Here is a 25,914-nt window from a genome sequence, read left to right on the forward strand (position 1 = left end):
CTCCGCATTTCGATTGGAGAATACTTACGCCGAAACGCCCATTTACTTTAGTTCTACTGCATGCACGTTGGAGTATATCCTTACTCGCCGAGGGAAATTTGGAGCCTCCACGACGTTATCCCCAAGCAGCCCATTCTACAGTTTTAGTACGCAAACGAGTATTTTTTTTTAATTCTTGGAGAGAGACGTTCACGAGCAAACGGGTCACCGCGGGAGCAGGAAAACTGCCTCAGCGGTGTCCTTTAACACAGAGCGCATGTCATTAGACCGCCCTTGAGAGTGGCGGCATTGCACGCAGTTCATCGTAAGCAGGCGCGCGGCCGGCCTCACAAACAAAACCGCGTCTGCATTTGTTCGGTGAATCCCTGGTGGTGAAATGGAAGAGAGAGCGTTCGAAGTCTGACGTAGACGTATCGGTGTAATTCCAGAGCCTATCTCACCCCATAGTATTTTTAAAGGTCAACACAAAGGCTATCTGATCTGCACGTAATCCAGAATATATACCTCATCGCTAACATTACACGCAACTGTCGAACAGAAGTCCTCTTCCCTTCGCTGTTGTACCGCTGTCCTTTTCGGCTTTGATTGCGCATTAATTAGAAACACCTGGTTTGCGTTCAGTGACCACGTGCACCAATCGGAAGTTTTTTTCATACTGAGCTCAATATATGTGATTTGCTTAGGACAACCTTGGAAAAGCATGTATCTGCTGCTTTTTTGCTTCAAACCTTTCATTGTCGGTATACACGTCTCGAAAGATGCGGAAACACGCTTCAATTAAATAAGACCAGATATACTGGCCTAGTTTGGAAAGTGTGATAGAGATGCGGCCACTGACGATGTATTTCACGCAGTGAAGTCCAGTAGCATGAAAGTAGAAGTTCATAATCATCATCAGCAGGGATCTACTGCAGGACAAAGGCACCTCCCAATCACCTGCGAGTATTGCTGCTTTGCGCGAGCTGCGGCCTCGTCATTCCAGCAAAATTTCCCATTTCGTCACTCCATCTGACTTATAGGCCGCTCTCGCGATTGCGTTTACCGTTTCCTGACATACACACATTTAGACATACACATAGGCGTCCATAGAAGTCGCTTGTTGTGCATCCGTTGGTGGGGAAAATCATATTAAACTGTGAAACGGCGGCAATAATTGAAGGGAACATCTATAACTTAAAGGAATAAGCTCGGATACTGAAGTTGAGCAGCTATCTCGCGTGCATGATGTTGTTCATGTTGTGTCTTTAAAAATATATATTGCGCATACCCCAGTGCGGGATTACCCATTATGAAGAATTCGAATCCTAACTTTACATAACCACAAACCTAACGTCAAATTAAAAGTAACGAAAGACGCACGCATACAGTTCTAGCGTATGCAGTCAATGGAGTACCCAAGGGCTCCGACGCTTTAGGGAAAGCACGAAAGGATTGAATTTAGTGAAGCGAGACAGTAGCACAACGCGTAAAGCATCGGTCGTCGAAAATCTTTTTCACAAACGCACTGGGTTCAAGGGTAACGCCCCGCGGTGAGATTCCAGGGACACTGGAAAACTCAGTAGCGCACACTAACGCAGAAAAAGAAAAAAAAAAGATGAGCTGGCGAACGACTCGTCCTTACGTCACTTATCGGCCGCACAGTGATGGAAAATCTGGCGCCTCCTGCTGAGGCTACTAGCGTGTGCGGTACAGGTAAAGAGCAAGAAAAAAGCAAAAGACAAACACCTGGGCGAAAGCAAAAGAGGGGAAAGGGAGCAGTGCAGGGAAAAGGCGAGACATGTGGGGAAGGGAACGGGAGAATCGTCAGCGCAGCCCGACGGGGCAGGCAATGAGGTCGCCGCACAGGCGGCGCGACAGGCGCAACGGTGGTAAAGCCCGCGGTGGCGCTGCAAGCGCAACTGTGCATCCGGGCCCTTGCCTCGGCGTCATTCCATCGATCGCAGGCGCGCTGCAAACATGGCCGGCAAGGAGGGAGAATACTACAAGGGCGACAAAAAAGAAGGCGGTTTCCTGCGGTTTCTCTACAACCCCGACACCAAAGAAGTATTCGGCCGAACTGGCCTCAGTTGGTGTGAGTACCCGAGATAGTTTTACCATTGCACGCGCGCTACTGATTGCTTGCGGGACGATTGCACGAGTTTAGCCTGCCGAACCGAACTAGACATCCGAACGGGGTGAAAAATTTGAGACTGTGTATTGTAGGTTAGGGAAAGACGTAAAGTTCGTTAAGAGAGCGACTGTTGTGTGTTGAAACCTAACCTGCGCTTTTGCAAAGTCTCCCCGAAGCAGCGGTAGCGTTGAAGGTTGGGTATTTGCCGTGCGGGACTGCTTGCCGATCCCCTCTCCTTCCTCCCTCCACGCCCTTCTCATCCTCGGGTATCATGGCTGTCTCGCGGTCAAACTGAGGACATTCGTCGCGCACTCCGTCGTTCAGTTCGATCGCGGTGTTTTCTGTACATCGCTAGTTCGCGAGGATGCGAATATTGCGGCATGTCGAGGCGTTTCTCGGTTACCTGCTGTGATCAACCGGCGAAGAGCTGTTCGCATGCGCTGATCGCTATGTGAACGACCTTGAGTCGAGCAGGTCGTGTTTAGCAGTTCGCATGCCGGCCACGCTCGGCGCCTGTGCGAGCAGCAGTTCTTTCAGTAGTCGCGAAAACGAGTTCCGCGCTTCCACGTGGTTTCTGTCTTTTATCTTACATTCAAGATGGGCGTTGAGAGCACGGTACCCAGTGGGGCTTCGAAAAGGAGTGTTGCGTTATGGGCTTGCAATAGTCGTTGCTGAGTGTTTCCATCCGCTTTCCTGACGCGTACGTCATAACGGTAATAATTTTTTTTGTCCAGCTTTTACTGAGTATCTTACGTGCCTTTCCATGTCTTTTTCTCTTGCAGTTAAGATCACTGTTTTCTACATCATCTTCTATGCATGCCTTACTGCATTCTGGACCATTATGCTCATTGTGTTCTACCAGACATTGGACACAATCAGGCCCAAATGGGTCCTAGAAGGAAGTTGCATTGGAACAGTTCCAGGTGAATAACAACTTTCCAGTTTCTGTTCATTGAAAAAGTAGACTGTTTCATGTTCGTTGAAAAAGGAGTTTGTGTAGATGAGAATGAAAGGCAGATACAGTATAGTGATTGCTATACAAGACTGTCAAAAAGTATGTAAAGAAAAAATCTACTTATTCATCATACTCTGTTTACAAAATACATAGGGAGATGCCTGTTCTCAGCATTGGCAAAAGGGGCAGGCTGCCTTTATCGTAAGCGAATTGCAGTCTTGGTGCAGACACATTTTATCCAGGTGTCTTATCTGTAACCCTTCAACAATCTTGGGTGTGATCTGATAATGGAGTCTGTAAACAGCAGCCATGCCAGAAGACTCGCAAAGGCTTGTATGTCTAGCAGTGCAGGCAAGTTATGGTTCACTTACTGCCTGTAGGAGCTTCACCCTTTTCAGCTAGCAGACTGTCGTAGATATGGCAATATTCAGTGCTTGGCAGGCTGTTAAGACCTCCCTATATAACACAGCTGGTGTGCATACAATACTGCACTGCTCTTTGCCATTCTCATGGAAGAAAGGAAAAAAAATACTTTTTCACTTAATCAAGTTCTCTTCAAACATTAATTTGCAACTTGTTTGCATGCCCAGACAACAGATTTGTGGGACCCAGCTTTCGGGGGGGGACATTTATTGGTACTGCAATGTATGAAAGTCTGCTGTCATCAAGGTCGAGGCCACATATTACTAAGCTTATGAACTGACTCATTTATAAGGTGGGTTGAATTGCAGTAAAGCATTGCTGTTAGAACGCATTAGTCTTAGCTTCTTGTTATTACTCCTTAAAAGCAAGTGCTGTTCAACTATGGTGTGACGGAAACAGCGTGAAATGTTGGTCTTCATGTGGGACTACTTGAAGCATTGCTTTTCATGATGTGGCAAGTTGCCCTGTTGTGAACGTTGCCAGTGCAGTGACTGCACACATGCTTGAAGTGCTGCCATTGATATTGGTAAATGGGTTGGCCTGTGTTTAATGTAGTTTTGGTTGATCTGACAGGCCTAGGCTTCCGTCCGAGGCCGCCCGAGAAGAACGTCGACAGCACCCTCATCTACTTTAAGGCCGGCAACACAGGCACCTGGAAGTATTGGGTGGATGACATTCAAGAGTTCCTCAAGGGTGAGTCAGTAGCACTGTTGTTATATTAGGTATCCCAACACAGCGTATAGGCATGTATGTATACAAGAAAGCCATGCACAAGCATCTGTGCAAGGTTCGTGTTTTTGGAACGTGAGTAACAGAAGCTGTGTGAAAGGCTGCCAAAGAGCGTATTGAGGAGTGTGAACTGAGGAGATGGCCTACCGCTTTCTGAAATTGAGAGACACAGGAGGTTGGCAGCTGTCACTGCTGGGCCACACCGTGCCCAGTGTGTGCTGTCTTCATACGTGTGTTGGCGCACGTTGGCTGCCTCAATCCCTACGCAGAACTAACCCTGAATGGTTGTGTTTTCATTGCCTTGTAATTGTGAAGTTCTCCTAGCGTTACTGGTTTTGAGGCAAATGTTGCACTGTGCTCTATGTGCTGTAGGAGGAACAGGCTGTTCAGTCCTACAAACGTTGTTCTCTGAAGGGCTCCATCTGTTATTTGCATTTGTTACTTTAATATGGACTACAGGGAACAAGGTCAAGTGACCCCTTATGGTTTGAGATTAATTTTATGAGCTGTGGATATGGTCGCCCAGATGACGTATTTAAGTTAAATGAACGTGAAACAATTTTTTGCCTTTGATTTCGGTGGCCAAATAAGTCGAATAGTCTGCAGTGAACCTCTGCCCACATTCCTGACCACCACACACTGTTCCTCTGAGACAAGAAAATCGCCTATTGTTCAAGCTTTTTTTTTACCCCCCCCCCTCCCAAGAAGAAAAAACATTGCCACAAGACGGGACTGTAATTGCTAAAGTTTTGTTGCTTCTGAATTGTTTAATAAAATGAAACTTTATATAATAGAGGGAAACATGAAAATGTTGATTCTGTTTGCAGCTGTGTTTGATTAGATGAGTAAAGCAACGCCTTGTAGGCTGTGGGTTGTTGTTGCCGACTGCTGCTTTTTAAAATTGTATCCTATTATATAAAGTAGAACTTATTTTTGAATACAGACGGTAAAAGTTTGCAAAGCCTGAAGTTTTTTAGTGGAGAAGACAATGAATTTGCAGTTATTACCATGGTTTCTAGTTTTGAAATGATGCCTTGCAATACATATTTCATAGTTTTGTATGTGCTTAATACTTATGTCGTTATCAAGTAAAGGTCTGTGAGAAAAGATGCACTATGTGTTCCTTTGCTTCAAAGTCTGCATTGCTACTTAAGATATTTTTTGCATTGTTATTGTACAATTACTGTACATACTGCCCTCTCCTGGTGCCTCTCTTGATCTTAGGTGGAGTGTGCTTCAGACCCTGTAATATTGGACTAAGTTGTGTGCAACTTGCAGATGACTTGTAGCCTCAGCGATGTAGTGTGATGTGCTCATGTGCGTGTACTGGTGCAGACTACGACCGGCAGGAGGCTGATGGGGAGCACCTGCGCACGTGCAGCTTTGACCAGCCCATTGACCCCAAGGAAAACAAAGCGTGCCGCTTCGCCCTCGAGTCCATCGCCAGCAACTGCTCCATTGCCCAGCAGTTTGGCTACGAGTACGCCCAGCCCTGCATCCTCCTGAAAATCAACAGGGTGCGCAGCTTATCCTTGGTAGTGTTATTGACCCGGGGAGTGTAGGAGGAGGAGCCGGGACTCTGTGGGCAAAATACAGCCAAAAATGAAGCCTGTTTATTAGTGATCATTATCGAGACAGTACTCTAAGCAATGTATGCTATACATACTAGCCAATCCTCAAATATGGGCTGAAACTGGAGCCGGACAATTAAACAGTAGTCCAGGGCTGAAAAATGGCAACAATGCTTGAGAAATTTTGCACACTCCATTTTGAAGGTACCGATCGTAGAGGAAGTGCCAGTGTATTTAAGCAATCGCTACTGCATGCACTATTGGGTTCTGCACCATTCATGGTGTAAGGTCTTTTTGCCATAGATGTCAGTTATCAGGGTGCGTCTTAAAGGAGCACATTGAGCAGCTGTTGTGCTCTCGAGCACTGCTCAGTAGTCACTTTGGTTCCGGAGTACCGAAAGAACAATGTTTGCTCATTATTGCTTGATCGCATGTATTGTTTGGATGCTTCGAAGCTGAAATACTTGTTTCTGAATAACCAAGTTCTGCCCGAGTAGTCATCACTAGGTTGCGTTTCGAGAAATTGTTGATTCTTGCCACGATGCATGGTGTTGTTACTGCCAATGGAAATGACTGTAGTTTTGGTTCTCAGGAAAGATTTGGATTCAGCCATCTTTTTAGCACTGCGCAAATAACAAACAACAAGGCCAAGCAAGAACACACGAATCCTTGAAGAGAATTAAATGCTGCCATTTTTAACAGACATATCACTCTTGCCAGAAGAAATTTATGCAGGCAGCCTGGTTGTAATAAGAAACAATACCTATAGGTTGCTGATTCAGCAGGCTTGGTATCTTAGCCCTGTCGCTAACCTGATTTCTATGCTTTAGTAGTGAATGTTGAGTCCAGTATTAAACCATTTCTAGCTAAATTTATAAATATGCTGTATCTTGTGTATTTTTGATTGTGCGAACTTTTAGTTGTAAATTTAGGTTTGATAGTTTGTCACTATTGATTGTGCTTCATTTGGAAGATGATGCTTGATTCTTGCAGTATCCTGCCATTTTTTAAAAATGCCTCTGTGCTATGCAATATCAGTCCAGGTTAGGAAATCCCAGATGGTCCAAATTAATGTGGAGCCCTCCACTGCAATGTCTCGTAACATATTTGCAGCTTTTGGGACATTAAACCTTGTCACTTGCCATTTTTTTTATGTTGGGAACTTTGCCAACAACGTGCAAAACAGTCGCTCAGGTAGCACTGTTTTTGTTATTGTTGCTTTTGCCTCACTGCAACAAAGGACTTTTTGATGCCCAAGCATTTGCAGTTCCCACTGGTTATTATGAATGCATTACTGCACTGTCGACTGGGTTACAGTAAAAAGTAACGGTGACATGACAAGTAACTTGGGACATGTACCATTATTCTCGGTTACTTGTGCTGCCCCCAATTCAGTAAAGCTGAAAAAGCTAGCATAGGTTTCTACTTTCATAGGCCGGTTAGTTAGCTCAGCAATTGTTTAAAGAAGCAGTTGCTTCTGCGGCCTTAAAGTGCTTCTGATGATGCCTTAGAATTTGATGAGCTTAAAGGGATCGATTATGTGAAGCTTGCAGGGGAACCATGCGAAGTCTTTGTGCTAGCATTTGAAATTGTCATAATCACTGATTAAATTTGAGACGATGTTCAGGCTTTTCTCCACTGCAAAATGCCGAGCAGGGTGCACTTAGTGATTGCTTGAGGAGGCAGTGCATATTGAAGGTAAAGAGGAAACCAAATGTCGTCAAAGGCAAAACCCGCAGAGCATTGCTTGGTGGCGTTCGACGAGGAATGGAAATAGGTGGGTGAAGGCACTGGGAATCTGAAATCTTACTCAGTGTGACGTCATCACTGAGCTTCTCCTCACAGTACAAAGCTGTGAGGAAAAACGTGCATATCGTCACGGCTTTAATAGGTGACTATGTTGCTGCTTTAAATGCTAGTGCAAAAACATCTTGGATTGCTTTACCTACAAGCTTCAATTCTTTGAATCATAATTCTAAAAAATACACGCTTTAGGTTCTATTTAAAAACCATTTATCCACTGGATAAAAAAAAGAATAACAGAAGGGTGCTTTATTGTCTGGAAAGTCTTGGGCTGCCACAAATTTCATTCCTTTTGCTGTGGAAGGAAAAATGTTATAGGTAACATTTCAAAAAGAAATGACACTGGGCGATGCCAAAGCAGTCAGCCAGATGACAGTGCCTAATAGTGCTAGTGTGTTTTGCGGATGGACTTTTGGGTATGTCGATTGTGTGTTTGATTCACTAGCCCATTGACTTGCAGATTATTGACTGGTTTCCGGAGCCTTATGAGAACAACACATTCCCGCCAAAGATTCCGGACAGTGTCAAGGAAAATTACGATGGCCGCTATGTCTACATCACCTGTGAGGGAGAGGCAAGTCTCCTTGAATTTCGTGCATCTTGTTACCTCGGACCCTATGCTGGATGGCTTGCAATGTGTCATTTTGTCTTTCTGGTTATGCTACCCGAACACTGTACTGTTTGCTGCCTGTGTATGCTGTATTATTCATGCCTATGAGCCTGCATATACAGTCTATAGGGTGTCTACTGACTGGAAAATCTGGAATGGCGATGTGCTTTCAAGCAGAACTCCTCGCCTTGGAGTGAAGTCATTGTTAGTAGGGTTTTATGTATGCTCACTAGCCACAAATGGGTCATTGAGCTTTTGTTTTGTCTCATCTCACCCACAGCAAAATCCATGAGCGATAAATTTGCTTAATTTTTTTTATTTCGAGTGACGATTCACTGCTCCTAGGCCTGAAGAAGAATGCTGGTTAGTTGATATAAATGGTTTTCAATCTAAAAACCCGATTGCGGTACTAGGCAGGAGTGATATTACAAACATAGATTTCACAAATTATTGGCTAAATCGAACTGTTCGTAAATATTTTTAGCAAGCACATGCAATTTTTACTTTATGTAGCGATCGTGGTTCGCCATAAAATGAATACATCGAACTCGCCAGCGCCAAGCGGTGTACACAAGTAACTGGTGGTGGTGCAGCTAGCATTAGCACCACGCTTTGTGGTTTTATCTCACACACACCAACAGCACCACAGTAGATACTGTGTCTTGAAGGGTTCGTAGCCAGGGGGTCGGCATGCGTTCACCCCTTGCACTCAACAGCGCCCCAGAAGTAGTGGTGGCATAGACAGTTGTAGCCTTGCAGTAACCATCCGGCTCTCATGTAGTCTTTTACAGAGATGGTGAAAGGTTCCCAGTGATAGCTCTCGCACTAACATACCATTTTCCAAGTGACGTGGCTGTACTGCATGGAAGCCACCCTAGCTGATGCTTAGCCTGTTGCCGTTGCACGCTGGTTGTGGTGTTTGAAGAAACCAACCTGGCTGGCACTCTTTTATGCTGTTTTTTTTCGGCCTCTGGAATCGTGAGTGCCTTTGATATGGAGTGTGCTTCGGAAAAGTCCTTCCCGATTCTTTAACACACATTGCCTGAGGTGCTAACCCTGTGCTGCTCTTGTGTGTGTTTGTAACAAAATTTAATTTTTACGAATTTTGGCTATGTCAAACCGTTGATTCATTATCTCTTCACTACAACAAGGTTCGAGTGTTACAAATATTTTCTTGTATTCTGTCAGTGGTTCTCATTAACAGTAATGACACAGTGGATGTGTGCACAATTTAGCTTTGTACCACTTGCTTTGTGTTTATCTTTGTTTGCATTATTTGCCGGCTGTTAGGGTTATAGTGTGATCATTATAAGCAAGTGCTGCTATTTGCATCTATATTTGGCCATTTTTCTGAAACATGCTACGTACTCGGAGGAGCGAGAGCTGAAAGGAACTCAAGGTTTTTTTTGTGTTTGGAATAGGCATTTTCCATTTCTTCAGAGGCAGCACTGAAATGCTTCGCTACGGTCACACAAAAAGCTTGAGCCATTTTTAATTCCTGCACATCTTCTAGCACTGTAAAGTTTCTCTGCTTTAGTATCATCCTTCTGAAAAATGATTCTCTTTAGTTAACAGTTTTGAAGCCCAGCTGTGCAGTTTTTATAGTTGCAGTTCATGTTAAAATGAACAAGGCCAGTACATGGGGAATACGAGTTCAGGCAGGCGGGCCTCTGTCTGTTTAGCCTGCGTAGCATTGAGTAATATACCTACAAGACTGGTTCCAGTGAGGAATGAAAGGGTCATTGAAGATAGCAATGCAAACCAAAGCAGTCAATATTGTGCTTGGTTAGTTCAGTAAGCAATAGACCAGATTTTTCTTTACGTTACGCTACTCACTGCTGAAGTTGTTTATAAAGACATGTGTTTACGATATGCAAATCGTATTTACACGATTGTAGGTCGACCCCCCCCCCCCAACACATTTCTGAAAGAAAAAAAAAATCTTGCGAGGTCGTTTACACTTGGCCTTTAATAATAGAGCGCGATAGCACTATCCTGCGGCTTATGCTTATCGCCAGCTGCTATCGGCTGCTGCGTGCAGGAGCGCCCGTGGGCACATTCTATAACGATAATGTATTAGTCACTGGACTACTCGTCCACACTTGCGCCATCGTCCTCACTAGCGCTGCCGTCATGATCGCTGCTGCGGTCCCACAGCTCGGCGTTCTAACATTGTCGTGCAGCGAAATCCCGTACTTCGCAAACAGCCACATCGTGACATCGCCTGGAACAGCCGAAAATTTTGCCTCGCTGCAGCTGCCACACCTGTATCTCCCGTTGTGAACGTCGAGCTTGCAGTCCGGCGCGCAGTTCGTTTCTTCGGCATTAAGAATGACAGCCATCTTGCATGTAGCTGTGAACGAGCGCCGGTCGCTTACTGGACGAGAAACTACGCGTGATCGGCGTCTGCTCTTCCGTCGGCCGCCGACACTCCCCGGTGCCGCTGCGGTTCCAATTGGGGGTGCCGCCGCGATTGGAACAGCGGCCCTTCCATCAACTAATGACGCTCATGGGAGCGCAGAGTGCGTAGTTGAAAGTAAAAAAGTAAAAACTTGGGCAGAGCCTATTAAGAATAGAACGCGAATGCGTTATCGGGCCGCCGCCGCTTATCAAGAGGTACAATGTGTGGCCACGTGTGGAGAGTGGGCTGGTGCCGGTTTGCTGCTTATGGACAGCCACCATCGGCCGCCTCGTGCGGGTTGGGAATGCCGGTTCTGCGCGTTGACAAAGCAGCTGCTCAAGGCCAGCATAAAGAGCAATGCAACGGAGCCATGCAGCAAAAATGCAACCACGCTATAGCATGCCTACTATCTTGTTTGTCTCTCCCTTTACCTATGCTGCTATGCTTTGGTTTTGATTTTAAGTCGACCCTCCCACTTCGGATTTTCAAAATTTTGAAAAATAGGTCGATTTAATTATGTAAATACGGTATATGGCTTTCCTATTACATCAGTATTGCTACACAGTGAGGGGCTTTATTGCAGCATGCGTGCTCTTGCAGTGTCTGCGACCTTACCTCCAATGCTTTCTTTCCTTTTTTGACAGAATGTGGCTGACGTGGAGAACATGGGTCCGCTGCTGTACTTCCCGGCCAACCGCATTGAGAACTACTACTTCCCTTTCCGGAACACACCGGGCTACCTGTCACCCTTTGTGTTTGTCCAATTCCTGAAGCCTGAGCGGGGTGTCCTCATCAACATGGAGTGCAAAATTTGGGCCAAGAATGTCAAGCACGACCGCCAGGACCGCATCGGAAGCGCCCACTTTGAGCTCATGATCGACTGAGCCCCATGTCACATGTGCTCACCATGGCACACACACCTTCTTTACACAATGTGTGCGTGATGACAGCATCGCCGGAAAACGCCTTTTTACCTCTCCCCCCACCTCTTGGTCTCTGTTGCTTCCCGCATTTCATGTCTTTGTGCATGTGTGCTGCTCGGTTCTTGGTGCCAGTGAAGTCAGGACATTGGTTGAGCCTTTCATTTTTTTTTTCTTGTCCTTTAGAAACGGCCTATACATTTCATTTCATTTCTGCATTTCCAGTCAACTTTCTTAAAGAGATGAAACTAGTCTGTTCCCACATTTTATTTTTCCTTCTCTCTGTCAGACGCATTCATTGCTACTTATTGTTCTGCTAGTGCTGTCTCCACGTGTCAGCCTAGGAATCAGTTTTGGAAGTGTTCAGACCGCCGTATTTTTTCCCCTTCAGTGCTGATTCAGAGGCAGCTCTTTCCACGGACATTCCAGAGAACTGCAGCAGCTTCGTCCGCGACCTCTTTCTGTTGCTCCCGTTTCTCGTCCTCGCTGCTGCCGCATCTCTTGTAGCTGTTGCATATTTCATATAGGTTGTTGGGTCGCATTGCACTGCCCGATTGTTCTTATGTTCTTCTGTTTTGAGATTTAGATGTAAAGAGGAAATCGGCGCTTCAAGGCGAGTTGTTTTTTCAAAGTTGCGATTTTCTCTTTCCCCGCCATGTACTGGGATGTACGGGGTTCGCGCCGCCAAGTGGATCTCCCGAGCAAAAAAAAAAAAAGGAAATAAACATGAGGGGTTGCACACGTGAGGATTTGTGGCACATAACATTAGGCTAGAATTTCTCGCTTGCCTCTATAGCATCCTCACGCATTGTTCCAGAGCCATAGGCATTCATTTTGAGCAGTGCCGGACGCTGCGTCTGGGAGTCTTGCCGAGCCACTGAAGAAAAACGCCACACATACACACAGATGCACCGCCATTCTCTAACCCAACCCGGTGACAGACCCTCTAGTTTGTGATAGCTTGTTCTAGGATGAGTTGGTTGCCACCAGGCAAAGCGGGTATCTGCCAGTTTGGCGCACGTGTGCCACCTCGAAGAAGATGGCAGCGGTTTCTGGAGCCCTCTAGAAGGTGCCACAATGAGGACAGAGGCGTGGTGGTGAAGCCCGAGCATTTGAACTGTGCTGCCTCGACATGGTGGGACTATGGACGCGGTCTCACACACAAGGGGCAGAAGCTGTGATGACATTGGAAAGGCAGCGCTTTGTTCAGGTTGTCGAGGCAGCCCTGTACTTTTTTCTTTCTGTTGCGCGTGTGCTGGTGTTGTCACTGTAGAAACGTGCCCAACACACTGTGGCAGGGGATTACCTTGTACGTATGCTATTGCTTGGAAGAGTAAAAGTTATTGACACTTGGCCTTGTCTGCGTCTCGTTGACTGAGCTCTTGAAGGAAATGATTTAAAGCTGTTAAGGTTTGAAACAGGCATGGAATTGTTTGGGAAACAGCAGTTGTAGTAGTACTTGCTGGTGGACAGAAGCGATGTCAAATTACATTAAGCTGCCTGCAATACCTGTTATTTTGCATTCTCTCATTTGTGTTATGCAAATGTGATGTCGCTTCGTGAGCAAGACTATTGGGCAGTGTGATTTTCACTGCAGGCATATTGCTTAGAACCGCACACTGCATATTTCATATATATTCTGTTGCTAAACTGTAGTGTTCCATGTCCCAGCTTGAGTGCACTTGCCCATTGGCTCATCTAGTTTGTTGTTGCTGAACATGTGACATTGAGAACATTGTCACTCTTAGTTTGATGCAACTCGAGCCTGCAGTGAAGCTCTACCCAGATCAAGGGCCACCACACAGAATTCCTCCTCGACATAAAAGTAGTTCATCGTTAAAGGTAGTCTTGTTAACTAAAGAAGCTAACCATAGAATTATAATTGCCAGAATTTTGATGACTCTGGCTTGTTTGATATAGTCGAACATTAAAAGGTTGACTTCGTTCACTGTTCTGTTTTGGTCAGCTGAGTGATGCAGGATGCCACGAGCCTCAGCTCACTGTTACTAACTGCTGTTTTTTTCAGTTTTATCCCACTATAGTGAGTGTGCTAGGCACCAGTGATTGTATGGCGTTAAGATGAAATGGTTGTGTTCAGGTTTGTAGAGGAGGCTGACAGTTTCCCATGGGCATCCTTTTGTTCACATACAATGACACCTCCAAAGCTCAGCTGTAAGTAACGGCCAATGGTGTTAAGCCAAGATGTATACCCATTCCACTGCCTCAAATGGTAATATCCTCATTTCTATTCCTATAGCTTCTAGAAAGCATTGCCAAGGGCTACCTGTGCACAGTATGCTCTGTCTTTAGTGTAGCAAAGGAAGCGGCATTGGAAGGTAAAATAGCAAATAGACACTGAAATGTTGGTAGCACAGAAGACTAGTAGAAGAAAAAACCGGATACCACAAGCACTGAGTATCTACTGAAATGTATTTCGGAAAGACTAGTAGTAAAAGCTCGTTAATTCGAACTTCACGGGACCGGGAAAAAAGTTGGAATTATCCGGTTCCAATTATCGAATGGCCTCGAAAAAACTGACAAGAACCATTTGCATTACGGTATATGTACCGTATTTAGGGCGACCCATATGGAGCGAACTTGCGCTGCGGATTTTGAGCGGCGGAACGCCGAAAACGGCCGGCTGCCGCCAGGATTTAGAAACGGCAGGATTCCATATGCTTGGTAAAATGCTGAAAAGAACAGCTGTGCATTTACAATTGAGCTATTTATGCAGTGACGACAAAGAGGACGAATTATTCTTTGTGACCCCTTTCTGAACCAAACTAGTTAACCTGTTTGAACCTCTCGCTCTTCCCAACGTCAACCGACGCATAGTGGCTAAGCCTAGCAGCTTTCAAAATCCAGAAGCATTCTGAAAATCTGGCGCGTTTCATTGCTAAAATTTTTTACTGTGGGCATCTTCAGACAAAACGAAAGCTTTGTGCGACTTTTGTTTGCCGTGAACATGAGGCACAGTGTAGCAGCAACGACGAGTTCGCGGTGAAGCGAGAGGCCGCTTCGGTAGGCGTGGCCATGTAGAAGCGGGCGGAAGTCGGACGCTGTCGCGCCATAATTGGTTTATTGGTTTACGCTGACAGCCCACGTTGGCCGCTTCCGGCCAGCGGCTGACCGCCGGGCTACAGTGTTCTAGAAGGGTCCAAGTTGGACATATTTTTGGAAATGTGGTGGAGAGTTTGAAGGGTGCTTCACTCCCGCCACCGGTTGGCCCTGTATTGCTCTACTTCCGGGATTGGCCTTGTCTTTAGCGCGTCTTTACTATCCCATCTTTCAACTCTCCTTCTATCTGCACGTGGTAGCGATTGTGGCTCGTCTTGAGCCAGTGAGCAGGCCTGTGCACTTTCCTTTCTTTCTTCCTGGCAGTAACAGACAGACAGAACACTGTAGCCGGCGATGCTAAAAGCCCACGTGCTTACGTTGGCGACTGTTGGGTGGAAGGAAGGGCGACTCTCGCAAAGAAAAAAAAAGTTTTTCGCACGTAATTTGTAGTGCCCGTCCGAAGTCATAGCCTTTCATAGGCATTGGCTGGGACCGCGCTGACAGTACTTATCCATATTTCTGAATTAATAGGGCTCGAATTAACGAGTATTTAGTTGCGAGTTTCGGAGGCTGCGCAGAAATGAGGGTACGCAGCCGCCATCCCAGACCCTCTGGCACCGCCAGCCGCCGCGCCAATGATGGAGCCATTTAGGCTTTACCCACTCTTCTACGGTTTTATCTGGTTCCATCTTCTATGCCCGTTTAGGACGTGCGCAGCCTCTAACTAGGCGGAGGTGCTTTTTTTTTTTTTGGCCATGTGCTGGGTGCCAAGCCGCTCAGACGCGGCAGCGTGTAGTTCGAATTATCCGTAGCGGAACCGACTCGCTTTCAAATTAACGGGATTTTTTATACGCAGATCTCTATGGAGCTTGGCTGGACCAAGTAGTGTAGTTCGAATTATCCGAAAATTTGAATTATCGAGGTCCGAATTAGCGAGCTTTCACTATGTGAAAAATTGCACCTGCTTACTGATTAAAAATCCAGAGAGACAAAATTGCAAAGGGAAACAGTCTCGTGGCTCGCTGGTCCAGATGCACAAATCACTGTTGTGTAAGGCAGCAGATGGCTTAGTGACACACTTTTGCTGCTTTATTTTGTATGCCTCAACTATCTCCCCGGCCATCTGATCCCTGTGGCAAAATATTACAGCTGTTTGGTCAAATATAGGGCAGCTGTGGCAGTGAATTGCTAAGTGGGGCTCAAGTTTGTGGTCAAGGTGTATGCTCGTGCGCTTTTAACTGCGTGTTTATACGCAGACCGGTTTGGCCAATATACACATGTCAACCTGCAAAAGGAATGCAATGCACGATCACCCGAGGTGGGCAGAATAAATTTGATGGCCTGCTTTATGCTACGCTGTGCATTGATGGTTTTCCTTCCATCTGCTCATGAACCGCAGGGGCAAATACCGCTCGGCTTATGATGAGCCGAAAATAAAGCATCCACCTAAAAATGTGAGGCAACTTTTTCTTTCTGTGACAATTGATGCACATGTGGCATGACTGCTATCTTTCTTTTTTTCTTCTTACTTATTTGTTTTGGTTTCCCTACAAAGTTTTTCACATGCAAAAGGGATGGTGCTCTCCAGATAGCCCGCCTCTTTTAATCTTACTGTCTGGTTGTCAAAGCTGTCTGACAGCTGTGGTTGCTGCCCTATGTTTGACAGAACAGCGGTATAGCTGTAAATAAAAAGCAGCAAGAGGTGTGTGTCTGCAAACTATCTGTGGCCTTACACGACAGTTACAATCTGCGTATCTGGACCAGTGAGCCATGTGCCTTTTGATTTCGTTTGAAATTTTGCCTTTCAAGGTTTTAGCCTGTGTGCAGGTGCAATGTGCAGGTTCATGTCTGGCTTTCTCCTTGTCTTTGCCTTTTTGTGAGCTAGGCAATTTTTAAAGCAATAGTGTTGAGGACCCCATGTTGCAGAAAAGCCGGTGCAAGCATCTTAGAATTGTTAAAATATGCAAAGTAAATAAAGTAGTTGCAGTGGAAAGTAAATCAATGAATTAGGAATCGAACCCAGGATCTTCGGGTTGTGAGGTGGGCACGCTACCCATAGGCCACAAAGGCTCACTGGCTCAAACTGAATAAAGTTTGACCTAGTGAATGCTTCGTAGTCTTGTACTTGCTTGTCTCGGAGACATATATTGCTGTGTACGCGAGTAATTCTGAATATTGCAGTCGGGAATTGGGTAACTGAGTAGTCAATGCAAATGGGACCTGTTAATGCTATCTCGTTCTGCTCTTAAAGGCAAAGTTTAAGCATCCCTCAATTTTTTTAGTTCTTTTTCTTGCCCATTCTACTCTTTATCCTTGTCTTTTGCACTACCCGCATTTCATTATGTACTACGACCAACTAGCCCACATTTTCATCTTGCAAATAGACATGGCGTGCTGCCTGCAATGGGTTCCTATTTTGCTGTCATACTGCGATGCGTGGCCCCTTGAAAGGTGTTGAAATCTGCAGGTGCACAGCAGTTGTAGCTGCCAGCTACTAATGATGGCGGTCAGTGGTGCCTGTAAGGACAGCATACCAAAGGTTCTCTGGTAGTTTCAAGTGTGACCTGTACTGTCGTCGACCCATGTGCTCCTGGTGTTCTGCACATCTTGGACTACTTGCATGTCACTGCAAGCTAACATTTTTAAAACTTCTAGCACTGTTGGCATTTAGCACAAGAGGCGTATGATATCACTGGCCATTTATCTGAAATAAGACAGACGCATTGCTGTTGAACGCACATAAACCACCGGGACAACGATTTCCTAGAGCCATAAGAGCATTGGGATTGCAATGGAACATGGAAACCTGACCACAAAGCTCAAGAAAAGCGCAGATGACCCGCGAGTTGATATAACATTTTAACAACAAAGATTGTTAAAGCGACACTGAAGACAAACTGAAGTTAAACTGTATCGATAGGTAACACTCGCCAAAAAGGCAATTTTTATAGTTGAGGAAAGCCAATAACAAAATATAGGTGCCGCCATCACCATCCTTCCGATTCCACAAGTAAACTGCGAGCGACGACGGCGAATTTTGCGCACCAATCTCAGAGGGTTTACTACATCGCCATTCACTTAAATACGGCGGCAACCAGTCATCGATCACGTCGCGAGTTTGAATCGAGTGGCACGAGAAAACTTTTTAGTTTAGCTTTCTCAGCCATAAATGTAAAGCCCCTTTACATACTTCCTCTGATTTTACTGAAACTTTTGTGCCAAGTTTCGCAGCGGGGCGTTGTTTTGTTGCAGCGCTAGTCAATTATAAATTTCCCATTTCGTGGCCTCAATAGGGGCGATTTCTGTTATAGTGTACTATAATTTCTGTTGGCAAGCTTGCGTTTGTGACGTCACTGGGCGCACGGCCGTTAATATTCGCTCTGTTTACTGAAGGACACAATTTTTATCTGGCTTTTGGTAATTGCGGACAAATAACTCAAGCTCTCACTTACGGTTACCAGTTTAGCCAATCAATACAGGAATAAGGTTTAGCGGTGTTAGACAGTGTACATGACGCCATCGTTCGGTCGAAATCCAGTTTGATTTCATTTCTACTTGGTATTTTGTAAAATGCTTTTTTTTTTTGTACTGGACCGAGGGGACTCTAATGGTGACTTCCAATCGCAGAGTTGGAGCATTTCGGGAGCAACGATTTCTGCTCTTTTCGGAGCAACTGTATTCCAAACGCAGATCTGAGGCACGGATCGCGTCTTCCAATCGTAGACAGGGAGCGGTTGCCGAGCCGAGATTGCTCCGTGGAGCAGTCGGATCCGACCGGAAGTTTGCGTGACGCTCTTTTTCAGCGGCGCCCTACATGCTCTGGCCAGAGCAAGTGTACTCCAACCGCAATTTCAGGTCGCGCGCTCTGCGCCGGATTCAGGCGCTCTGTCACAGAGCGATTGGCATTCACCATAAGGAATGTGATGGGACTATAAACTTAAATGTTCGAGGAAACTCCGGAGTTGGCCTTTAAACGCCCGTTTGTGGGTTAAGCGGCGTCCCCCTCCATCGACGTAACCGGGAGCGCGGGCTCATACAGTGCTGCCGCTCACTCAGAGATGGCGCTAGAGTCGTACGTCGCGTTAAAGGTGCCTCGATGCGCGCCAACGCAGCTCCGTAGCGCGCTCCGCAGAAAGACCCAGAAGCTCCCCACCGGCGGTGGCGAAGGGGCCAAATGGGTGGGGGCGGCGGAGGAGCGCTTACATTTTTGCTAAAATTGAGCAGAGAAGAGGCGGGAAGACGCGCAAATTCAAAGGGAAAAATATGGCTGCGGCTTAGCTCAGCTAACCCAGGTTTTGCAAGCGAAAGCTTAACCGTTTACAGATGTTTCACACAAATCCAACCGGATTATCTTGCGGCAGGAACAGCGCAGCACGAGACAACGAAGGGACAGGCAGGACACGACGCTGACTAACAACCAGATTTTTAATGCACGTTCGTCAAATATATACATCTCGCTCGTGCAAGAAGGAAAGGACAGAAGCAAAAAAACACATAAGATGTACACGTGGTAAAAGATTAGGACAACGCACGCAGATAATCAATTTCGCTGTCACGAAGCGCTATCGAAGGTATGCTGACGCATACGTCGTTCTTTTTTCGGATGTTGGAGGCATCTTCAATCTCCCTGGTCCGTTGATAAAAATATGACGCGATGACCATTGCGTTGTTAAGCTGCGGAGTACATCCATGCTCTTTGCAATGCTTTGCTAGTTCACTGCTGATGGCGCCCTTTAGGGATCTTTTGTGCTTTTGAAGCCGTTCATTTAAACAGCGCCCAGTTTGACCAATGCAGGTGCGTCCGCATGACAGAGGTATTTCACACACAACGCTTTTCATACAATTCACCAATCAGCTCAACTTTTCACCTTGCCAAACAGATTACACGTGAAGAAGTCACTTTCGAAGATTCTCGTGGCCGAAGCACTGTCTGACTAGCTAGTCTGACAGACGGACCACATGGTTCGTTGTGTGTTCCGCACTGCGAGAACTCGCTTCCAGCGGCTTGCCAGTATAGAGGCCAGAAAGGTTCTAGCCTCTATATCGCCAGTCTCCACCGCGGCTGCTTCCAAGGCTCGTCACTGTCTTCTTTCGGCATCTTTCGCTCGCCTTGAGCCAGGCGAAGCTTCCGCTCTTCATCGGTTTCGGCTGCCCGTTTAGCGCGTTTACGCTCCCTACCGATTGATAAATCCCTCGCACGGTTGGCAATGTCGACCGGATGATCAGACTCGGCTCGACGTCGGCGAGTACCCACTCTCGAGGACGTTGGCTCCAGCTGACTGCTTCATCCATAGCGAGATTGCCGCCGGGTACCCACCGGTTCAATGGGTGCAAGCTTTCCCATGGTCTGGTGCTCGGCTTATTTGGGGTGAAATGCTTGGGAAATGGGTCGCCTGGAGTAGAAGGTGAGTGACCTCACCTTGAGTAGAAGAAAATAACCTTGTGCCATGGCGCCGTAAAAATCCAGAATCATCATCATCCATAGCGAGACAGTGGATAGGCGACGGCGGAGCGGGCGGCTGCAGCTGCTGCGAGTCACGTGGTATTCACGTCGTTACTTACGCAGTTCCGCTCCTCCTGTTCAAGGTCATTCGTGCAGACACTGTCGCCGCTCCGCATGGCTGCTCTGAAGAGAGCAGCCATGCTGCACGCGTGTTCAAGCAAGGAGTAGACCACGCCGTACATAACGAAACTGCAACACAATTGTACACAACACCGGCGAGAAAAAAAAATTGAAACGATATGCCACATCGAGCGTTTTTCAGTTGACCGAAATGTCGTCTCTACTAGAAGTTTGCAATGAATTTAGAAATGCAAAGAACGAAAAAAAAATTCCCCAGCCCTTGTACTGTGGAGAATGGTTCAGAGGAATGAGCTGCTTCAGAAAGGCACGCGTTTTATTTCAACGTTTACGCGTGGTGCGGTCTCGAGCAAGTTACGCTTTGCAGGCTTAATCGGTGGTGCGGCAGGCTTGTTGCAGAGCAGTCCTAAGAAATTAAGGCTCTACATTTGCGCTTCGTGAGCGACACGTTCCACTTAGGACTATGTAGTTCGGCCAAGTTTTCGGAACTAAACGGCCGCGCAAATGAATGCGATTACTCGCAAAACACAAGGGGTCCCTAAAGGCCATTAAGAATTAAACCCAATTCCATATTTGTCGCCGATATGTGAGGGATCCATCTTTGTGTCCCTACACGTGACAGTTCCTTCCTCGGGCGCTTCCTGGGTGGCACCGAGCTATATAGAATAATGTTATAAAAAATGTATAAGTTTTAGTAACGTTTTATATTGCATCAGAACTTTACACTGACGTTAAAGATTAATAAATAACGTTATATATTATATAGGAAACATAGTTTAACATTAAAGTAAACATTACTTTAATGCTGACTTTCAAATGCTGTTACAGTGTTAAAAATAACAAATAATGTTATATGATGTTCGTCGAAGCCCGCCGCTGTCTCTTGTGATCAGAGATCTCTCGCATTCACGCGTGACGTCTTGGTGGAGGTGCTGGGAAGCGCACCCCATGCCCAGGACCCCTCCAGGAAGCCGGGACTCCAGCCCGCCTGAATCCTTGAAAGTCGAAGTTAGGCCCACCCACCAAGGTAGCCGGCGGCTGCAAGGGCTATACAACCAGAGTTCGGGCCTCTGCAGTCTCGTCAGACAGTGAGGACACTGACCTCCGATTCAGCGCGACCATCAGTCTCTATGCAAACCCCTGTCAGCATGCCGGATGCATCCCTTTGCCATCCGTCGTGCTGCAGCAGCCACGCGAGCCACCCACCTTTCAAGGTTTTTCAGGCGAGGACCCGGAGGACTGGCTCGAGAAGTTCGAGCGCGTAGCCCAATACAACAGGTGGGCTGACGACTCGAAGCTGCAGCACATTTTTTTTCGCTGGAGGGTGCAGCTCGTACTTGGTTTGAGAACCGAGAGGCCACAATAACAACGTGTGGTTCCTTCAAGAATCAGTTTTTGCAGGCTTTTACCACCGTCCTCCGCAAAGAACGTTCCGAGCTGCTCCTCCAGACACGCGTCCAACTACCAAACGAGAGCGTCCTCGTTTACTCCGAGGACATGGCGAAGCTCTTCTGCTGGGCTGATCCTAACATGTCCGAAGAGAAGAAGCTGTGTTTTCTTATGAGGGCATCAAGGAGCAGATCTCTGCTGGGTTAGTTCGAAGCCCGCCCAGAACAGTCGCCGAATTTGTTTCCGAAGCCACTACGATGGAGAAGATGCTCGACATGCGATTCAGGCAGTACGATCTTCCGCCGTCGCTGATGGTTACCAGCGCTGCCGATGCTTCTAGCCACGACGTCCTTCGGGAGACCATCCGGACCGTCGTACGCGAAGAGCTTCAAAATCTCTTTCCAGCCCTGCAGTCACCGTAGGTTTCTTCCATTTCGGACATTATTCGTGAAGGGTTCCAACAGGCGCTCACGCCGCCAAACCCTCTTCAACCGAACACAACACCCCAGATGATGACATACGCCGCAGCCGTTTGCCATCCACCGCCGCCTCCAAGTCGCCCCGATAAACCTGTCCACATTCGCCGCCAACCACTCCTTCCTCACCCTTCTCAGGTCTCCCCTCGGAAGAGCGACGTCTTGCGTACTGCCGATCGGCGCCCTCTGTGCTATCACTGCGGCGCGCCCGGTCACGTCAACCGCAACTGTCGTTACCGACGTATGGGTCTGCAGGGATATAGTTCCGATGCGCCCCGACCGCAGCGTGGTGAATGGCCTCGAGAAATAAGCGATTACGTGGCCGCGGCACCCGAAGCACCACGCTACTATGCTCGGTCGCCGTCTCTGCGTCGTTTCTCGTCTCCGCGACGTTCTTCCGCCGACATTTCGCGCGGAAGGTCTCCTAGTCCCCGTCGGGAAAACTAGGAGCGGCAACCTTTGGGGGGAAGGTTGCTCACCGGCGACACGTCCAAGGTCCTCCACCGCTGCACAGACATGACCGACCGCTTCTACGACGCACCGACGATCACTAGCCCGATAACACGCCTCGCAACATCAATTCTCCGCCGCAACGAAACCTCCTGGCGCCACACCGCAGCCGTGAGCGGACTCCGCGACGTTCCCGTACACCTACGGCTACAACTGCTGATCTGAACATTTCAATCGACGGTACCGACGTCACCGCACTTGTGGACACCGGCGCCGACTACTCGGTAATCAGTGGACCTTGTGCCGCGACTCTGAAAAAGGTGACCACACCTTGGACGGGCCCACAGCTTCGTGCTGCCGGGGCCATTTGATCGCCCCAGCTGGCAAGTGCACGTCACGAGTGACCATCGAAGAGGACACGTACCTGGCCACCTTTGTCGTACTCGACCAGTGTTCCCGGGATGTAATCCTCGCAATGGATTTTTTGACAGAAAATGGCGCGGTCATTGACCTTAAGTCAAAGTCAGTAACGTTCTCCGCGGAGAACGCAATCCACAGTGCTTCCGAACGTCCCGCGGCTCTTTGCATCCTTGACGACGTCACCATTCCACACCATTCGAGTGTTGTGGTATCTGTCGGCGCGAAGACGCTGCGGAAGTTTGAAGGTGTCGTCGAAAGCAAACAAATTGTGCTTTTCGACCGCTGTCTTGCTGTCGCCAGAGTGGTCGTTTGCCTCGAAAACGGAGAAACCGAAGTACTGCTTACGCACCAACATCTCAGCCTTGGGACCACTGTGGCCCACATTCATGGTATCGCCGACATTCGACGAGCGCCCAGCCTAGCCATGGTGTCGTCAGCAGAAGTTCACACTGGAGTTCCAAACTTCCAGTACAACATTAACCTCGCGCTGTCGCCGCAGAAGCGAGGCCAAGTAGAAAATATCCTCCAGCACTACTGCGATACCTTCTGGACTTTTTCCCGCGTCGGAAGAGCAAACTTGGTCAAGCAACGGATAATTACGGATGACGCCGTGCACCCTCTCCGACAGTCACCTTACCGTGTGTCTTTCAGTGAACGCGCCGCAATCAGCCGTAAAATTAAGGAGATGCTTCGAGACGACGTCATGCAGCCCTCCCGTAGTCCCTGGGCGGCACCTGTAGTCCTAGTGAAGAAAAAAGATGGTACACTGCGGTTTTGTGTTGAGTATATACGTCGCCTAAACGAAGTAACTAAAAAAAGATGTTTATCCGCTTCCTCGAATCGACGATGCTCTCGATCGCCTCTGCTATGCAAAATATTTCTCGTCCATGGACCTCAAATCGGGATATCGGCAAATCAAGGTAGATGAACGGGACCGAGAAAAAACCGCATTTATTATTCCGGACGGTCTCTATGAGTTTAAGGCAATGCCATTTGGTTGGTGCTCTGCACTCGCAACGTTCCAACGGCTGATGGGCACAGCTCTGGCAGACCTGAAGTGGCAGACATGCCTCGTCTACCTTGATGACGTGGTTGTGTTCGCCCCAACGTTCGAGGAGCACCTTCGGCGCCTCGAAGTTGTGCTGCAAGCCATAAAGTCTTCTGGGCTAACGTTAAAAAATGAGAAATGCCATTTCGCTTACATTGAGCTTAAGTGCTTGGGTCACGTCGTCAGTTACGAGGGAGTTCGGCCGGACCCTGACAAAACCAAAGCTATTGCCAATTTCCCTCCACCGCAGGACCAAAAAGCACTCCTACTACCTATGTGCCTACTACCGTCGCTTTGTGAAAGATTTCGCACGAATCGCTGAGCCCCTGCCGCGTTTGACGAGGACAGACACGCCTTTCACGTGGGACGCCCCTCAGGCATGAGCATTTGAAACTCTTCCACGCCACCTGCAAGCTCCTCCAGTTCTGGCTCACTTCGACGAAAACGCAGATGCGGAGCTTTAAAGTGACCCCGCCGCGGTGGCTCAGTGGTTAGGGCGCTCGACTACTGATCCGGAGTTCCCGGGTTCGAACCCGACCACGGCGGCTGCGTTTTTATGGAGGAAAAACGCTAAGGCGCCCGTGTGCTGTGCGATGTCAGTGCACGTTAAAGATCCCCAGGTGGTCGAAATTATTCCGGAGCCCTCCACTACGGCACCTCTCTCTTCCTTTCTTCTTTCACTCTCTCCTTTACCCTTCCCTTACGGCGCGGTTTAGGTGTCCAACGATATATGAGACAGATACTGCGCCATTTCCTTTCCCCCCAAAACCAATTATTATTATTATTATTATTATTATTATTATTATTATTATTATTATTATTATTACTTCATAGTGACGCAAGCAACGTCGGCCTGGGTGCCGTTCTGATTCAAATCCACAGCAGTCGAAAATGAGTCATCGCTTACGCCAGCCGCTCTTTGGCTCACGCTGAAGCTAACTCAGCAACTGAGAGTGTCTAGCGATAGTGTGGGCGACGTCGAAATTTCGATCCTACCTTTATGGAAAACGTTTTACTGTAGTTATGGACCATCATGGCTTGGGTTGGCTCGCGACCCTCAAAGATCCGTCAGCCCGCCTTGTCAGATGGAGTCTGCGCCTCCAAGAATACATGACAGTGGCGTTAAAGTCTGGCCGGAAGCACTCGGACGCCGATTGCCTCTCGCGCGCCCCGGTCGAATCCCCAACAGAGGACGGTAACTACGACGACGACATCACCTTAAATGCGATCAGTGCAATGAGCCTCGCTGAAAAACAATACGCCGACCCGGAACTTCAGCACCTCATGGAGTTTCTTAACGGTTCCCACCCGACTGTCCCGAAGGCTTTCAAGCGCTTGGTAGCGTCACTCTGCGTTCGCCATGGTGTCCTCGTAAAGAAAAATTTCGCCGCAAACAATCAGCAATACCTTATTGTCATACCGACGAGCCTACGTGACGAAATTCTTCAGGCTTCACACGATGAACCGACTTCTGGACATTTGGGTGTAGCCCGCACGCTTGCAAGGATCAAAGAGAATTATTACTGGCCCTGCCTTCAGTCGGACGTTGCACGCTACGTCAGAACGTGCCGAGGCTGTCAGCGTCGCAAAGTGCCCTCAACAAAACCAGCTGGATTCTTGAAGCCTATAGCACCACCATCGCGGCGTTTCCAGCAGATCGGGATGGACATGCTGGGCCTATTCCCTCTTTCTCATTTGGGAAACAAAGGATCATCGTTGCAACTGACTACCTGACACGATACGCGGAAACATCAGCTCTGCCAAGCTCCACAGCCCTTGACGTGGCAAAATTTTTCATCCATCAGATCGTTTTGCGTAACGGTGCACCGGAGATCCTAATCACCGACAGGGGTACAGCATTCATGACTGACCTCCTGCAGCAGATTTTACGCCACAGTCATACAGACCACCGAAAGACGACATCTTACGACCCTCAGACGAATTGTTTAACGGAACGATTAAACAAAACGC

General features: G+C 47.6%; 1 protein-coding gene across 2 annotated transcripts; it reads left to right on the top strand.

The window, feature by feature from the left end:
- Positions 1 to 1,857: 1,857 nt before the first annotated feature.
- Positions 1,858 to 12,877, top strand: LOC144126046 (sodium/potassium-transporting ATPase subunit beta-like). Of its 2 annotated transcripts, none has more exons than XM_077659947.1 (6): positions 1,858 to 2,071; positions 2,893 to 3,033; positions 4,062 to 4,181; positions 5,553 to 5,734; positions 8,052 to 8,165; positions 11,247 to 12,877. In XM_077659947.1, the coding sequence occupies exons 1-6, from the start codon at positions 1,957 to 1,959 to the stop codon at positions 11,484 to 11,486; spliced, it is 912 nt and encodes a 303-aa protein (XP_077516073.1). In that variant the 5' UTR covers positions 1,858 to 1,956; the 3' UTR covers positions 11,487 to 12,877. The 2 variants fall into 2 exon arrangements, with proteins under 2 accessions (XP_077516073.1, XP_077516074.1); XM_077659948.1 differs by lacking the exon at positions 1,858 to 2,071 and adding an exon at positions 2,382 to 2,823.
- The last annotated feature ends 13,037 nt before the right edge of the window (positions 12,878 to 25,914 follow it).

The sequence above is a fragment of the Amblyomma americanum genome, chromosome 3 (assembly GCF_052857255.1).
Source record: "Amblyomma americanum isolate KBUSLIRL-KWMA chromosome 3, ASM5285725v1, whole genome shotgun sequence".
Classification (NCBI taxonomy): Eukaryota; Metazoa; Arthropoda; class Arachnida; order Ixodida; family Ixodidae; genus Amblyomma; species Amblyomma americanum.

Coding starts and splice junctions, on each gene's coding strand:
- LOC144126046 (XM_077659947.1), top strand. CDS start 1,957: ATGGCCGGCAAGGAGGGAGAATACTACAAGGGCGACAAAAAAGAAGGC. Junction 5,735..8,051: donor TCCTCCTGAAAATCAACAGG/GTGCGCAGCTTA, acceptor ATTGACTTGCAG/ATTATTGACTGGTTTCCGGA. Junction 8,166..11,246: donor ACATCACCTGTGAGGGAGAG/GCAAGTCTCCTT, acceptor CTTTTTTGACAG/AATGTGGCTGACGTGGAGAA.